This window comes from Aegilops tauschii, chromosome 3, assembly GCF_002575655.3.
Source record: "Aegilops tauschii subsp. strangulata cultivar AL8/78 chromosome 3, Aet v6.0, whole genome shotgun sequence".
Lineage (NCBI taxonomy): Eukaryota > Viridiplantae > Streptophyta > Magnoliopsida > Poales > Poaceae > Aegilops > Aegilops tauschii.
In genome coordinates, this window is record NC_053037.3 from 608,846,248 (window position 1) to 608,862,848 (window position 16,601).

The following is a 16,601-nucleotide window of genomic DNA, read 5'->3' on the forward strand; positions in this document are numbered from 1 at the left end:
GAAGAGGTGTTGGGGGACATAATCTTTGCCGGAGCTGATGTCTTGTCGTATCTTAACGACAATGATGGTTTGGAAGGACAGGGTGAAGAAGCAGGCTACGGTGATCAAACAATGGAGGAGGAAAGACATGATTATGATGGCTCCGGTGACCGAATGCCAGTGCAAGAAGGAGACCGTGATGACGGCTCCGGTGACCGAACAGAGTCCGGCCAGGTATATATATTAATTAAGCCTGTGCTGACTAGCTAATTGATGCATTCATTAGTTTGGTATGTACACATATTAATTAACTGTCGTCTTTCTTCTTTTTTCTAGCCCTCCGGATCGAGCACAACTTCAGTAAAGAAACGAGGCCCGAAGAAAAAGTTGCGCTCGGATGAAAGGTTTGAGATCACAGCAATCGCGCGCGATGGCCAACCGATTGAACCCATCCGGACCGAGGAAGCATTTTCTACTCAGTGCGGGGTTCTTGTTAGGGACAAGATCCCGATCAGCATCCACCAATGGTTTAAGCCTAAGAAGGAAGACCTTGAGGTGTCTTATGTCAACGATATGCAGAAAGATGATCTTTGGACCGCGCTGAAGGAAAATTTCACCCTACCACAAGAGGAGGATCCAGAGAAGCCAGTTAAAGAGCAATTGATCAAGTCTCATGCTCCTAAGAAGATGGGAGATCTATTCAGGAGGTGGAAGAATGAGCTGAAAACATCGTTTGCCGACCAAGAAAAGACACCAGAATTCACCGGCCGGTATGAGAAGATCAAAGATCACTGGCCCGCATTTGTGGCCCACAAGACATCGGACAAGAGTAAGAAGATGTCAGCGACAAACAAGAAAAATGCTACGAAGAAGCAGCTTCACCATCACACGGGGTCAGGTGGCTACCTCAAAGCCGGCCCGGCCATTGTGGGCCAAGGCTGAGAATGACCTGCTTCATAAAGGGGTTGAACCAGAGACATTGAACTGGCCAGACCGTTGCTAGACTTGGTTCTTCGGGGTTGGCAGAACCTTGGACCCTGTATCAGGGAAGTGCGTTTGGACGAACGACCAACTTAACATACCCGTCAAGAAGCTTCATCAATATATTGATGCAGCACAGCAAGGGACGTTCGTTCCAGACAGAGAGAACGACGAGCTCACAATGGCCCTTGGGAATCCTGAGCACCCTGGACGTACACGAGGCACGCCAGGCTCCGTTCCGTGGAAGGCTGGGTTTCCGGACGTAGGTGGTTCCAAATGCCAGGGGAGGAGGAAGAAAGTGGAGCAGACCCAACTCCAGGCGCTGCACGCAAGGGTACAAGGGCTAGAGGAACGAGAAGTAGTTCGCAGCAAGCGACCTGCCGAAGCTACCCTCGAAGCTACCCCGCCATCTCAGCGGAGAAGCGGTGTGGCTTCCACCGAGCTGCTTCAGCTGGAGCCTGTCTTCACGGCTCCTGCTAGCTACCCCGTGGATGCTATCACAGAGTCTCAACATTGCCACCTTATGACGCAATGGCAGAACTTCAAAGTAAAGGCGGCTGTCGGCTCTGTTCGACCTCCTGAACCCGACGCAACTTTTCACTGCCATCCAATTCCAGAAGGATATGCTAGGGTGATGGTGGACGAAATAATGGAGGGATTTGAGGACCTCGAGCTTGACCACCCTACCGGTGGAGGGGAGACTCGGCTGGGTTCTTCTCTGAAGACTCCATGCCTATGGCGGAAGGAGCTCATCAACCTTCCGAACTAGACGCCTCCGCCTCCTCCTCCTCCTCCTCCTCCTCCGGCGAGTCAGGGCACTCTGCCTCCTCCTCCGCCTCCTCCTCCGGTGAGTGATCAGGGCACTCAGCCTCCTTCTCCGGCACGTGGCGGCACTCCGCCTCCTTCTCCGCCTGCGTCGGCGCGCCCGAGTAGCCAGCCTCCTCCTTCTCCGCCTCGTCAGCAAGGGCGGAAGAGACCCGCCGCCGCTCTGGCTGCTCCGGCGCGTCGTAGTCCTTCTCCTCCGCCTCCTAAGCAAGGAAAGAAGACAGCCGCAGCAGCTTCGTCTGCTCCGGCGTCTAGCAGTACAGCCAGAGGCGGGAGGCAATACAGATTCGGTCCATCTCTCAAGCCTCTAGAGAAGTTACCATACGAGAGGACCATGAAGGAAACCGCGAAGATCATGGAAGACGAAGTGACAAACTTCTTTCAAGCGGTGAAAGCAAAGAAACATCCACCTCCGGAGGAGAAGATAGATCCGGTGAAAGTAAAGCGCACAATCGATGCCCTGAAGAAACCACCACCGTCTCCGCCGCGATCCAACTATGAGCGCATAACAGAGCTGACATATAAGAAAGCAGAGCGGTCGGGAAGTACTCGCAGTCATCAAAGGTTAGCAGAACTGAGTGGGAAAAAATTGCCCAGCTCGGCGAACAAGCGAACCAATCGTGCCCCCCGCTCAAGGTGTCTAGCGATATCGTCGCTAATCATCCGGAGATTTTGCCCAATACCAATCTTGGAGATTACCTTCCCGACGATGTACATTATGATTTCTTGGAGGTGGACGAACACAAATATCATTACGGGAAGCTTCTCGTCAAAGATGAAAGATCTCTAACAACAATGATGCAAAGATTCCATGATTGGTACATGAAAACCTGCAGAGAGTCTGGGGGGAAGGATACTTTGACGCTGAGAGTTAAAGAGGAGCATGACCTCGTTGGAATTGAACTGTTGTCTATTCCATTCGAGGAGTTCTTCTAGTTTTTCAATCAAAAGGCCCTCGATAAATTAACGGTCACTTGGTACTGTCTGTAAGTACTACTTCTGTCATTAAGTCTCTATATATAGCTCGGCTCTTTCATTGCATGTATATATAATTATCCTCACTATATTATGCAGATTGAAGATCGCCGAATTGAAGAAAAGACAAATCGGTGATATTGGGTTCATTAACACAAATCTCATAGATGCATATACGGTTGAATTTCATGCCAAAGATACCGAGGCCAACTTGCTACGATCGTTGGTAGTAAATCAAAACAAAGCTATAATACTCTTTCCTTACAACTTCAAGTGAGTGCTACTATCTTGTGCATATTCCGTTTCCTTTATTAGTCGAGGTTAGTAATTGATGAGTTATGCATGCGTGCGCAGGTTCCATTATATTCTCCTAGAGATTAAGCTTGAGCGGGGACTAGTAACCGTCTTAGACTCGAGACGAAAAGATCCACAGGAGTATGCGGACATGACTGAAATCCTCGAGAAGTAAGTTAAATCGATCATTATCGCACCATATCGGCAACTTTGTTCATTTCCTGATATCAAGTAATTGTTTTCTTTGTCTGGCAGGGTTTGGAAAAAATTCACCGCAAAAGCTCCGGGACTGCTGAGGAAGCTGCGATTTACACACCCGAAAGTAAGTACTACTAGCTAGTTCCGCGCATCTCCTAGTGATTCAAGCGCTAGTTTCATCAATACCATTTAGCATGCTTGCTTACCAGTTTGATTGACCTCTATTTCTTGTAAAGTGGTTGTGGCAGGAAGCCGGGAATAATTACTGTGGATACTACGGTTGCGAGTACATCCGCCACACGACCTGTGAGCGGTGCTACTCTAACAAACAATATGAAGTGCGTAAGCAATAATATTCACAATTTTATTTTATTACCATCATTTGTGTTGAGTTTCATTCATTCGTATATATGTATTGACCCCCTTCTTCAAATTAGATGTTTCGGATGCGGGATGAACTCCTAGCACCAGATCGCATGCGAGCAATTCAAGAGGAATTGGCGGGATTCTTTCTTGACCACGTGATCGATAAAGACGGAGAATACCATGTGGACCCTGAGTTCATATATAATTAGGGGATTATATTGTATATATGTAGCCAGTAGCGTTGGATAGATATACGAAAACTTGTTGTTCGACCAATCTGTCAGAGAAGGAGAGGTCGATATCACTTCTCTCTGTATGCATATGTTCATGACGATCTTCTGTACTTAATGGTTTCCTTCATTTGCTTACTAGCTAGCGTGTCGAGTCCTCTCTATACGTATAGTACGTAGCGTCGACCAAGCACGGAGATAAGAGAGGACACTTCTCTCTATTAATTAGCTAGCTAACACAATATATGAAACACCTAAATTAACCCTACAAAACCCCCCAACCCCCCCCCCCCCCTTCAGAAAAAAAAACAAAAACCCCAGCCCCTGAACTGCTGACGCGTGGTAGCTTATTGGTCAACCGGGACCAAAGGCCCTCCTGCCTGGGCTCACCGCAGCGGCCACGTGGAGGCCCATCTGTCCCGGTTGGTATAAGAACCGGGACTAAAGGTATAGGGCTTTAGTACCGACCCTTTAGTCCCAGTTCCCCAACCGGGACAAATGGGCCTTACGAACCGGGACAAATGGCCATTTTTCTACTAGTGTCGTATTCCACCAGAATTTTGTTGCATCCATATTGTCCAGCCAATAACAGAACGTTGAGGAGCATGAGCTTAGGCGATTGTAGCATCGTTGACGTAGGTGATTTCACTACAGCTAGCCATAACAACAAAAACCTCGACCATTTCTAATAATAGCAATAATTCCTCCACAACCCGAATCCTCATGGAAAGAAGCATCTACGTTGAGTTTAATAAACCCTTGTATCAATCTTACCCAACTATGCCTCCAAATACTTGTTGATTTCTTCTTCTTTGCCCTTACATAGTTTTACACCAGAGTTGAAATTGCTTGCGTTGTCTTGACTAGATGTTCTACATGTTCACCTCAGACCACATGCCGGCGCTCCAACCACAAATACCAGACCAAAGCTTCAAGCAGTTCCTCTCTAGATACATCGGGTAAAAGAGGGGCACTCACATTCATGTCCAACAAAAGATCAACCAGAACCGAACTACCTTCACGTTCAATAGCACATTCATCAGCGATGAATTTCTCTACACCTAAGAATTTCCAGACTTATTTTAGGCCGAAGCATTGAAAGAACTTCTGCATGATGCTCTCGTAATCATGCTGACACAACGGGCAATGTGAGATGTTCTGCATGTGGTGATTAGCAAGGACTCCCATATATGGGATCACACCCAAAAGGATCTGCCAACAATTTATTTTATTCTTTGCTAGAATTTGTAGTGACAACAGATTGCGCCACACTCGACAAACTAGAGCCAATATGTTGTTGTGTGCGGCGCAACTCGCCCACCCCCCACCCCGTGTTGGTGATCCCATTCCAACTGGTATGAAGATTTGATTGAAAAAAAACCTTCCAGTTAAAGTGCCTTGAAGTAAAACCTTCCAACATTCTTAAAGCTAATGGGTTTTTCAAAATCCTGTTTGCATCAATGAGCCAAAAAAATCGCATTCAACTTTTCATCCCACCTGCTACATGCTATGTTGGTTGATCAACTATGAAACTTTAGTAAGAACAACATTACCTAGTCTAGTTGTGATCCTTCCCGATGGAATGCTAGGTATCCAATGGTCACCCCAAATATTTATTTTTGTACCATCACCAACCCTCCAAATGTAGCCTTTCTTGAAAGTTTGCAAACCTGCCCAAAGACTTTGCCAAGTAAAGGAGCTACCCTTCTCCATCTGACAATTGAGTAGGTAACCATCTGAAAAATATCTTGCTCTTAAAATTTTAGCAAAGAGAGATACTGGTTTTTCTATAAGGTGCCAAATTTATTTTGACAACATGGCCAAGTTAAAACAGTGCAAATCACTGAAGCCCATTCCACCATGTTTCTTTGGGGTACACATCTTCCACCGTGCGAACAAGTGAATACTTTGAGAGATGAATGAGCAATTACAAAAATACTTTGGCCTAAAAACCATGTTTTAGATTACTTGCACTTTTGGCATGATCTAGTTTGTTACTGAGCAGAGTTTTTGGAGCCTTGACAAGGGAGTTACACTAATACTTTGTTTCTTCGACATTCCCCTCACATCCTAAGTAATGTTTTCGCTACAATTAAACTCAAATGAATAAGCTATTAAGTAAGAGTCCAAGTATTTATTTTAATGATAGACTAAGCTTTGATAAGGAGCATAGGAATTTTTGCTGAAGCTCTAGTGGTATAGTTATCAAAATATATTATATAACTGAGCATGTGCTGCCTTGTACATGCTATCTTGCTTATAGTTTGCAGAGAAAATAAGGATACATCTTTGGGCAGCGATCTTCATTGGTAAGCTAGATGTATAACTCCATAGGTTTGTCAACCTTTTTGCTCGAGGACGAGCAACATTTAAGTTTTGGGAGGTTGATGAGTGATTTTTTGCATCACTTTTAGAGCCTATCCATATCCATCTAGCAATGTTCACGCTCATAACGCATAGTTTCCTATCTTTACACATTTTACCAAGTTCGTTGCACAATTTTCGATTTTTATTAGTTTTCTTTTGTTTTGTTGCCTTTGTAGGTGTATTGGCATGCTTATAGAATTACCGCATGAAAAAGGAGGAAGTTGGGACCAAATGGTAGAATTTCCAGGCATCAGATTCCGGTCATATGGACAGTTGGAACCAAATGGTAGAATTTCCAGGCATCAGATTCTGGTCATATGGATAGTTTGATATTACCATGGGTGTATCAGCTTTCCAAGAAGAATCCAATGAGGCCAAGAACGCCAATATCGGAGTTCATATGAAGAAACTACCACCAAAATACGAAACTGCACGTGTGGTGTCCAGATGAGAAGACGACATCTGGTACAACCACGCATGGCCGTACAAGCCTCCGGAGGCTGCAAAATCCGCCATAACTTTCACGATTCTTCACCGATTTGTTCTTATGCGATCCTTGGCAACAAAGGAGGTATCTAACAGTAGCACTGAAGCTGAATATAAAGTTGTAGCCAATGTCACAGCGGAACTTATTTGGGTACAACCTTTACTTTGTGAGTTGGAGATCCAGCAGCTGCCTCTTTTTCTTTGATGTGAGAACAACAAATTGGTGCTACATAACTTTCGTGTATTCCGGCATTTCATGCACAAACAGAACACATCGAAGTGGATTACCATTTCGTCATGTTGCACAGATCAAGTTCATCTCTTCTAAAGATTAACTTTTGCGGACATCTTCATAAAGTCGTTGTCATTATCCTTGTTTGAGGTTTGGTGGCACAATCTCAACCTGACTCTACATGGTTAGGTCTTGTATTTTTACATATTTACACACTATAAATATACACGAGACGTCATCCCCTCATATATTATTTCTCTATAAACCCTACGTCTTACACGTGGCATGGAGCGCTGGACGCTTGTGGACAGCGCTGGAGGCATGGCTGAGATGAGGTGCCACGGGCAGGAGGAGCAAGCTCGGATCAATGACAATCAGAGGAGTAATTGACAAAAAACCACCACATTTCACATTAGCGTCCCACAGAACTACCACTTTTTGAAAACTGACCAAAAACTCCAGTTTAGCGCTGATTTCGTGACAAAAAACTACCACATCGCGTTGATGACCGTTTCAAGCGTTTTAAACGTCTTTCTGACAGATCCGGCCCACCTGTCAGGACGGAGGCCGTGCTAACGACTAACGGCGCTCGCCTGGCGCCCGTTAGCCGCGCGCGTTGGTCGGGCCCGGTCGGACCAGGACTAACCTGGCCGACCGGCTCGCTCGTCGTCCCACCACCTCACTCTCCCCCCGAGCTCACTAACCTAGCCGTCTTCATTCATGGCGGCGGCGGATCCAAACTCCGGCGCCGAATCGCTTGGAGGAGCGCCCCCCGACGTGCTGGGCGGCGGGGATGCCGTCTTCGTTGAGGTTGATAACTGGCTAGGCAGCAGTTTTCTCCTTGAAAACCAATCCCAGCCTCAACCTGAGCCATCCCAGACGATTGTGAGGCGGCGTGTAGCAGCGTCGAAGGGAAGAGGCGCAGGTCGAGGGCGGCGCAAGCTTCCTTGTCCTGCTGGCGGCGCGAGGTATGGCAAGCTTCCTTGTCCTGCTTCCTTGTCCTGCTGTCCGATCTGTAATTGTTTTTCTGAAATGATTTGTTTTGTTAGGAATCATGATATATAGGATAGTTGCATAGTTAGATTTACATTAGAACCATGTTTGAGCACAACAGGAATTGAAATCTGCTGGGAACATTAACAATTTGTTTTGCTGTGACTGAATCCAAAATGTCAGAAAATAGAAAATTTGAACTGTCAGACACTAAATATTGTGTAGACCATTTAATTATAAATTTTCCAATTTGTGGTGCAGTATTGATGACCCCAAGTGGGAAATTTGGTTCCATTTCTTAGCCAGAGAATCTGTGGTTAGAGGAATTTACTAGTCAGACATATCATTTTTGACTATGGTTTCTCTCATTCGGAGTGAGGGCTACTCAACTGATTATTATATGTACTATGTTGTCGATGAGGAGAAAGGAATAGAAGGTATAGAGCATCTTGGTTCTGAACATGATGTGCAGCAGATGTTGATTCACTTTGAGAAGGAGAAGAGTGTGAACATACGAGTTGTCAGAGCAGATGAGCCATGTAATGCAGATGAAAATAGAGATAGTTATTTTGCTGAACATTGCATTAACACTCGACAAAGTTGCACAAAGTTGGTGGATGCAGTCATTGACAGAAAGGATGAGCTTAAGAACAGTAGTCTACAGATGGAAGATGACTTTAACCATTTTGAAGGTGACACTGATGTGTCTGAATTTCTTTCTGATGATGTGCAGTCAGGTTCAGATGACAACAATGTGCAATCACATCCAGGTTCCCCCTCTGAAGAAGAAGCTCCAGAAGTAGATACATCAGTGGTCCAGAAACTTAAGCCAGTCAGAAACCCTGGTCCAACCATTAGATCCCACCAAGAGGTTCAAAAAGAGGTAAAACCAGACTGGTTTCCTGAAGTAGATGAATTTTGTTTTCCTGGTGATGTTGGCATTAGTGATGAAGAAGAAGAGCCTGAAGGAGCTTTCAAACTAGCAAGTGGCAGGAAGAGAGTGTTGAAGAAGTCAAAGGATAGGGTATGGTTCAATGAGAAGCTTCCAGATCCACATGAACAGTTTTGTAAGGGATTGTGCTTCACCACTGTTTATGAGTTCAGAGATGCACTTAGGGATTTTCACATCAGGACTCTGAGGAATTTCCAGTATCACAGAAATGCCCCTGATAGGATTATTGTTTGGTGCTCAGAGAGAGCCCATGGATGTGATTTTCATATCAGTGCATCTAAGATAGCTCATGGAAAAACTTTCTGCATCAAGAAGTGTGATATGCTGCATAGTTGTGGAGCATGTGCAGAGACCACAAAGGTTACTACAAAGTGGTTGTCCAAATCAGTACAACCAGCATTGAGAGAAGACATTAGATCTCCTGTGGATGCATTAATAAAGAAGACTAAGACTAAATTCTCGGTTGATGTTTCAAGAAGTGTTGCCTATAGGGCAAGGAGGAAGGCTGTTGGTGTGGTGCAGGGTGACCACAAGCAGCAGTACTTGAGGCTGAGGGATTATCTTCAAGCTGTTCTTGATACAAACCCTGGGAGCAGGTGTATTATAACAACATTTGTTGACCCAGAAAACCCTGCACCCACTCCTAGATTCAAGTACATGTTCTACTGTTTGGCAGCTTCAAAGGAAGGGTTTCTTAATTGTTGTAGACCATTTATAGGTAAATATTTCATGATTGTGTTGTACATATTTGTGTGTCAATTTTCTTCTGTAGCTAATGTGTGACTCCATCCAGGGCTTGATGGATGTTTCATCAAGTTAACCACTGGACAACAAATTCTTGCTGCCACAGGAAGGGATGGCAACAACAACATCTACCCTATAGCTTTTGGTGTGGTTGACAAGGAAGATGGAGACAGTTTGACTTGGTTTTTAACTCAGTTGAGATGCTGCATTGGTAGTGGCAACAAATTTGGAACATACACAATAATATCTGACAGGCAAAAGGTTAGAAACTAATTCATTGATCATAGTTGCTATAGTAATTCACTAAATTATGTGAGTGTGTTCATATGTAGATCTATTTTGTGAATGTACAGGGATTACTTAAGGCAATAAATGAAGTGTTCCCTGATTCACCTCAAAGATTCTGTCTTAGGCACATATATGCCAACTTCCAATCAGCTGGTTACAGAAGCAAAGAACTAAAGAAGTGTGTTGACAAGGCTAGCTACTCTTATACTAGACATGGGCATGAATTAGGGATGGCAGAGCTGAAAGCACAGTGTGAGGATGCTTGGAAATGGCTTAAAAATATAGAAGTCTCTGCTTGGGCTAGGTATGCTATGGACCATACTTGCAAAACAGATCTAGTTGTGAACAACCTTAGTGAAGTCTTCAACAAGATGATACTTGATGTTAGATCCAAACCAATAAGGACAATGTTTGAAGGGATCAGGACAAAGCAGATGATCAAGAGGCAACAGACTAGGGAGAAGTTACAGACTTGCAGGTGGACAATCACACCAAATTACTCAGAGATTCTAGAGGAGAATAAAAATATGCCAAGTACTTCCAGGCTGACAGAGCTGGTGAAACAATTTGGCAAGTAAGAAGCAAAGAAAAGCAATATTGTGTGGACATGGCAACCTGCACATGTGACTGCAAGAGATGGAACATGACAGGTGTACCTTGCAGTCATGGCATATCTGCAATGACCAAGCAAAAGCTGCATCCTGAGGACTATGTGTCTGAATTCTTCAAGAAGCCATTGTACATGGAGACATACAAAGCAATTATTAACCCTGTCCCTGGTCCAGATTGCTGGCCTGATACAAACACTCAAGACATTCATCCTCCTGTGTTTAAAGAAAAGGCAGGCAAAAAGCAGACAGCAAGGAGGAAGGGAGAGTTTGAGGTTCCAGCTCCAAGAGACACAAGTAGGATGGGCACTATCACATGTGGAAACTGTGGTTTGGAAGGACACAGGTATACAACATGCAACAAGACTCTGAAGCCTAGTCTTCAGATGAGGAAAAACAAACACCAGGTAATTATCAAGCTTGGAAAAAATCTCAGACATTTCTGAATGAGTACACTTTTAGAAATAAAAGTTATGTTTGACATGCAGGAAAACAAGGCAGTTTACTCTGATATACCTGCTGCAAGAACCACATCAGTCCCTATTGCAAGAGGTAGAAGAGGAGCACAAGCTTCATGTAGGCCTGCTACATCTCAACCAGGTCCTTTTACTTCTGCAAGAGGCCCTACACCAAGAGCTAAAAGAGGTAGGACTGCAGGTGGAGGGAGGACTCATGGATTCACTGCACCAAGAGCTGCAACCACTTCAGATACTCAAGTTGGGACCAAGAGGAAGAGGACTCCAAGCTCAAAATTGGCAGGCTACTTCTACTGCAGTGGTAACTACTGAAACCTATCATCTCAAAATTGGGAGGTTTTATGTGCACTTTCTGAATTTGTTTAGCACTTTCTGAATTTGTTGTGCACCTTTCTGAACCTGTCGTGCACTTTTCTAAACCTGTCGTGCACTTTTCTGAACTAGTTGTGCACTATCTGAACCTGTCGTGCACTATCTGAACCTGTCGTGCACTTTCTGAAACTGTTGTGGACTTTGTGCATTTGTTTGAAAGCGTTTTGTTCACATAACTGTGGAAATGGGCCTCAGACTGGGCTCTCATATTGGACCACAGTCCACAAGCCTGCGTAGGTGTCTATAAAAAGACCCTAACCTGTCCTTTCCCGTACCACTAAAACCCTAGCCGCCAGCATCACTACAACCCTACCCTAGCCACAAAGATGGATCCAAGCATAGGAGAGGTTGTCGACGCCCAGGAAGAGAGTTCTAGAGCAGCAAGAAGGGCCGCAAGAGCAGAAAGGAGGGGTCGTCGGGCTCAGGCACGCGAGCAACGCCAGAGGCTGGCTGTAACGATTATGGCAGCCCGCAACTCCCTCGACGTGATGCAGTTCAAGGAGGTGTTCCCAGATGGAACCATCATCACCGATGAATTGATCATTTGGTGGGCTAGAGATAGGGCAACCTTCCATCGCTACCAAGTCACAAGGGCTAGGGGGAGCAGAATCCTTGATTCTGCGTCTTGAAACAGTTCAAGGTTAAGTTCTTCAATGTTATCTGAATTCTCCAAGTCTCTGGTTCTATTATGTATGTGATGATGTGTCTAAAATTTCTCTAAATGTATGCGCACTTGTATGCGTGGATTTCTCTGAATTTATCTGAATTTTCCGAATTTGTGCTCTGAATGTATGCGCACCTGTAGATTTTCTGAATTTTCTGAATTGTGCTCTGAATGTATGTCAATTTCTATGATTTTTCTCTAGAATCAGTACCTCAGTCACCACGAAATAACTATTGCACAACTTTCACCTAACATCACTTAACCAGCACAAGTTTCAGCACACAATAACTACTGCACAACTACCACCCTGTCAAATACTGCTGCACAAGTTTTACTTCTCCACTGCCTCACTCCACCTCTCTTTAACTACCCCCCCCCCCTCTTTCTTCAGCTACTCTACTCACATCACCACAACTTCACCTCGCTCAACACCACTGCACTCACCACTTCCTGCTCCAACCATGGCTGCTTCTTCCTCTTCTTCGGACCCATGGCTCAACCCATTCCCAACTGGCAAGGGATGGGTTTCCATTCTTTATGGTTCAGCGCGCGGCGACGACGACCTCTTCGTGGACTACATGAAGGTCGCCACAAGGTACACCAGCGTTCAAGAGCTGGTGGATGGAGCAGACGAAGTGAGAAAGAAGGCGACGAGTGAGGAGAAGCAACGCATGGACCAGCAATATGGAAACCGAGGTAAGGGGATCCTGCCCATAGATATACTGCTATGGGCAATGAAAGAGGCGGGCTCCGCCGATGCTGGGCAGAGGCAGCGGTGGGCAGACCACCACTACGTCGCTCCAGCACAATCTACGGCTGAAGCAAACGCAAACAAGCACCAAGACGAGGACGACGACATCCAGATCATCGCACCACCAGCACTGCAGGCTCGCCGCCGCCCTCCTCCCATCATCTTCATCGATGAAGAAGAACAGGAGGTGCAGATGCTGCCAAATCCTCCCACTGAAGTGAAGTAGGAGGTACGACGCTCAGGCCGTTTAGCAGGGCAGGCGCCTAACTGAAACTGAATGTGAAACTATTTAGTTTCACATTCAGTTTCGTCAGTCTTATTCAGGTTGGCTAGTTTCAGTTATCCTCAGACTATTTGGTGCTATCTATCTATGTAATGCTATCTATGTTGCGTCCTCAGACAATATGTGTTATCTATGCTACCTCCTATGTAATGCAAGTTTTAATTTCATTTTCATTTCCAGTTTCAATGTTGTTTGGTGTTACTAGATTCTAGTGTAAGTATTAGCAACAACTACCTAGCAGCAACAAATTGCAGATGTAGATATAACAACATCTGGATAATATGGTTCAGGGGGCATTACAAATAGGATTATCTCAGAGCATTACAGATCAGGGGCATTACAGCACCCAACAACACAACCAAAATGATCTGAAACCATAGGCAGTTAATAGGGAGTTCATATTAATACTAAGATGCATATCTGCATCAGATTCTAGTACTAGGCCAGTTATATATATAGGCCTCATATTCACTTACCAACCCTAGGTACCACTTCACTCCTCCATGACAACTTCTTTGATCTTGTCTAGCTTTTCTTTGCACCCATGACCTGCCTTCAAGAGCTCAGCAATGATATGCTCCAGCTTCTTCTTCTCTTCTTTAAGGAGGTCTCTCTCAACTTGTATCTCCTTCATGGCTTTCCTGGTGTTTTGAATGATATCAGCTTGACTCTGCAGGATGCACCTCTGTTCTTTCTTGAGCTTAAGCTTCTTCATTTGAATCTCAATCTTTGCCTGCTCCTCAAGCTGATGCTTCTTCTCCTTAAGTTCATTGATTGCCTGGCTTGTGTAATCCATGTCATGGGATTTCTGCCCATCCTGGTAATCAAACAGCTTGGATACATCATCCACAAGCTGATTGTACTGATTGCCAAGAGAATCCAGCTCCTTCTTCAGTTTCTCAACCTCTATCTCATGAGCCTCTTTGTCTTGGACTCTACCAAGGTTCTCTTCATGATACATATTCCAGAGCTTGGTTAAGCACCTTTGCAAAATTACAGGCCAAGGGGCATCTACCCACTCTAAAACACCACAGTTCACACCATCCTGAAAATTCAGTTAAATTTGAAGTGAGCTTTATTCTTCATTAACAAACATATTCACAATAACAAATCATAAACAGTACTCATATATGTAGCTACACTACACTAGGTTCCATTGCTCTTTGCTGCTATTTGCTATAAGTACATAATTTAGACAGAGCACTGCTCTTATAATTAAGCAAAAATGAGAAAAGCAGCAGCATTATTCAAAAAAGCACAAAATGAATCAATCACAGCCAACTTGGTTCATTACCTCAGTTGCACATCCTACGAATCTCCTGCCAGTGTCAGTGCCTTCAAATGCCACAAATTTGCCAGCCCTCTCCCTGTGCAGGATGCACCTACAGTCAGATTCAGTCACAAGCCCAGAAAAGCTTGGATCTATCACAGTGTCTGGAGTTTGCTGCAGCAGGAAACACATATATATCAACTACAGCTCGCATACATGAACTTAAATGGAGAAATCCCTATCCTTCTTCAAATCCTAACCCTAACCCTAGCAGAGGAGAGGAGAGGAGAGATTGAGCTGACTTACAAAATACTCCATCTGCATGCTACTGAACTCGCTCATGTACTCGTCATCGTCAGAGGTCTCGTTGCTGTAGGGCCATGACGGCATGGTCGCGGCGTCGCCGGAGTGCGAGAAGAAGAAGAGGAGCTAGCAGTGGAGAGCAGAGGAGCAGAGTGAGTGAGCGAGTGAGCTGGGGGGGAGGGGAGGGGGAGTGAGCTGGTGGGACGACGAGCGAGCCGGTCGGCCAGGTTAGTCCTGGTCCGACCGGGCCCGATCGACGCGCGCGGCTAACGGGCGCCAGGCGAGCGCCGTTAGCCGTTAGCGCGGCCTCCGTCCTGACAGGTGGGCCAGATCTGTCAGAAAGACGTTTGAAACGCTTGAAACGGTCATCAACGCGATGTGGTAGTTTTTTGTCACGAAATCAGCACTAAATTGGAGTTTTTGGTCAGTTTTTAAAAAATGATAGTTTTATGAGACGCTTACGTGAAATGTGGTAGTTTTTTGTCAATTACTCTAATCAGAGACAGAGACGGTCTACGAGAGTAACGAGACGCCGCGGAATTGGAGTAGACACGGACATAGTCGAAGCGGAATAAGAATCCGGTCCGGGCACCTCCGGAAATCTTAGCCGGGACGGCCTCGCGCGCAGAGGTCTTCAATATAAATAAACGGAAACCCGAAGCCCAAAGCCTCATCAACTCATCTGCGATCGAAACCCACCTCGACCAGAGATCTCGACGCGAGCGCTTCCCCAAGTCGACCGAAACCCTAGAGTAGAGACAGAGCGGCGGCCATGGCGATAATCTCCGAGGACATCATGCAGGAGGACGAGGTTTCGACGCAGCCGCAGCAGGCGGCGGCGGCCGTGAAAGACAACAGCACGCAGGTAGAGAAGAAGGAGAAGGAGGAGAGCGAGGGGAGACAACCAAACTCCGGCAACGGCCTCGACCTGGAGAAGTACTCGTGGGCGCAGCAGCTACCAGAGGTGAACATCTCCGTCCCCCTCCCGGAAGGAACGAAGGCGAGGTTCCTCGTCTGCGAGATCAAGAAGGACCACCTCAAGGTCGGACTCAAGGGCCAGCCTCCGATCATCGATGTAAGTAGCTTCAAACTATCACTATCAACTATGTGCACAACAGTTCATCTTGTTTCTGTCAAATCTCTTGCTGATGCGGTGTTAATTTGTCTCTTACCAGGGTGAGCTGCACAAACCAGTTAAGGTCGAGGACTGCTTCTGGAGCATCGAGGACGGGAGCTTGCTGTCCATACTGCTGACAAAGCGTAATCAGAGCGACTGGTGGAAATCCCTGATCAAAGGCGATCCGGAGATCGACACCCAGCGTGCTGAACCTGAGAGCAGCAAGCTCTCTGATCTGGACCCCGAGACGAGGCAGACCGTGGAGAAGATGATGTTCGACCAGCGCCAGAAGCAGATGGGCCTGCCCACCAGCGAGGAGATGCAGAACCAGGACATGCTCAAGAAACTCAAGTCCCAGTACCCTGACATGGACTTCTCCGGGATGAAGATGCCTTCTTAGATTGTCTCTTAGCTGGAGCCTGGAGGATCTGAGGCGATAATGCGGAAGATTTTTCGATGGAGGAAACGCTTCTACCTTAATTAGTATATCTATTTGGGTGTCTTAGTATTTTAAGTGTCTGTTTATGCGTCTACGTACCGTTTGTAGTTTGCTATTTGGATGACTTGTGGTTTATAGTGTCTTATGGACTTATGGTTGGATGGCAACAGTTTTTCCGATGCTTCGGAAATAAGTTAACTAGTACTATGTTTTAATAGTATTGTCGACGTTTTGAGTAGTCATTCTATGTGAAAATATGGCGCATATTAATTTTGTCTTAAGTCAGAATTCGATCAAGTTTACAGAGAAGTGGATCTTATGTTTGGCTCATGAGGTGCTCACACAGTAGCCAATCAGTGGACTTTGGGAAGTACAGTTTCAGAAGGCAAAAGGTTTCAGGCGCTGGGA

At 45.6% G+C, this 16,601-nt stretch overlaps 1 protein-coding gene across 1 annotated transcript; it reads left to right on the forward strand.

Moving 5' to 3' along the window:
• The first annotated feature begins 15,409 nt into the window (after window positions 1–15,409).
• On the forward strand, window positions 15,410–16,154 carry LOC109738825 (protein BOBBER 1-like). The gene is made up of 2 exons (XM_020297927.1): window positions 15,410–15,712; window positions 15,813–16,154. The coding sequence occupies exons 1-2, from the start codon at window positions 15,410–15,412 to the stop codon at window positions 16,152–16,154; spliced, it is 645 nt and encodes a 214-aa protein (XP_020153516.1).
• The last annotated feature ends 447 nt before the right edge of the window (window positions 16,155–16,601 follow it).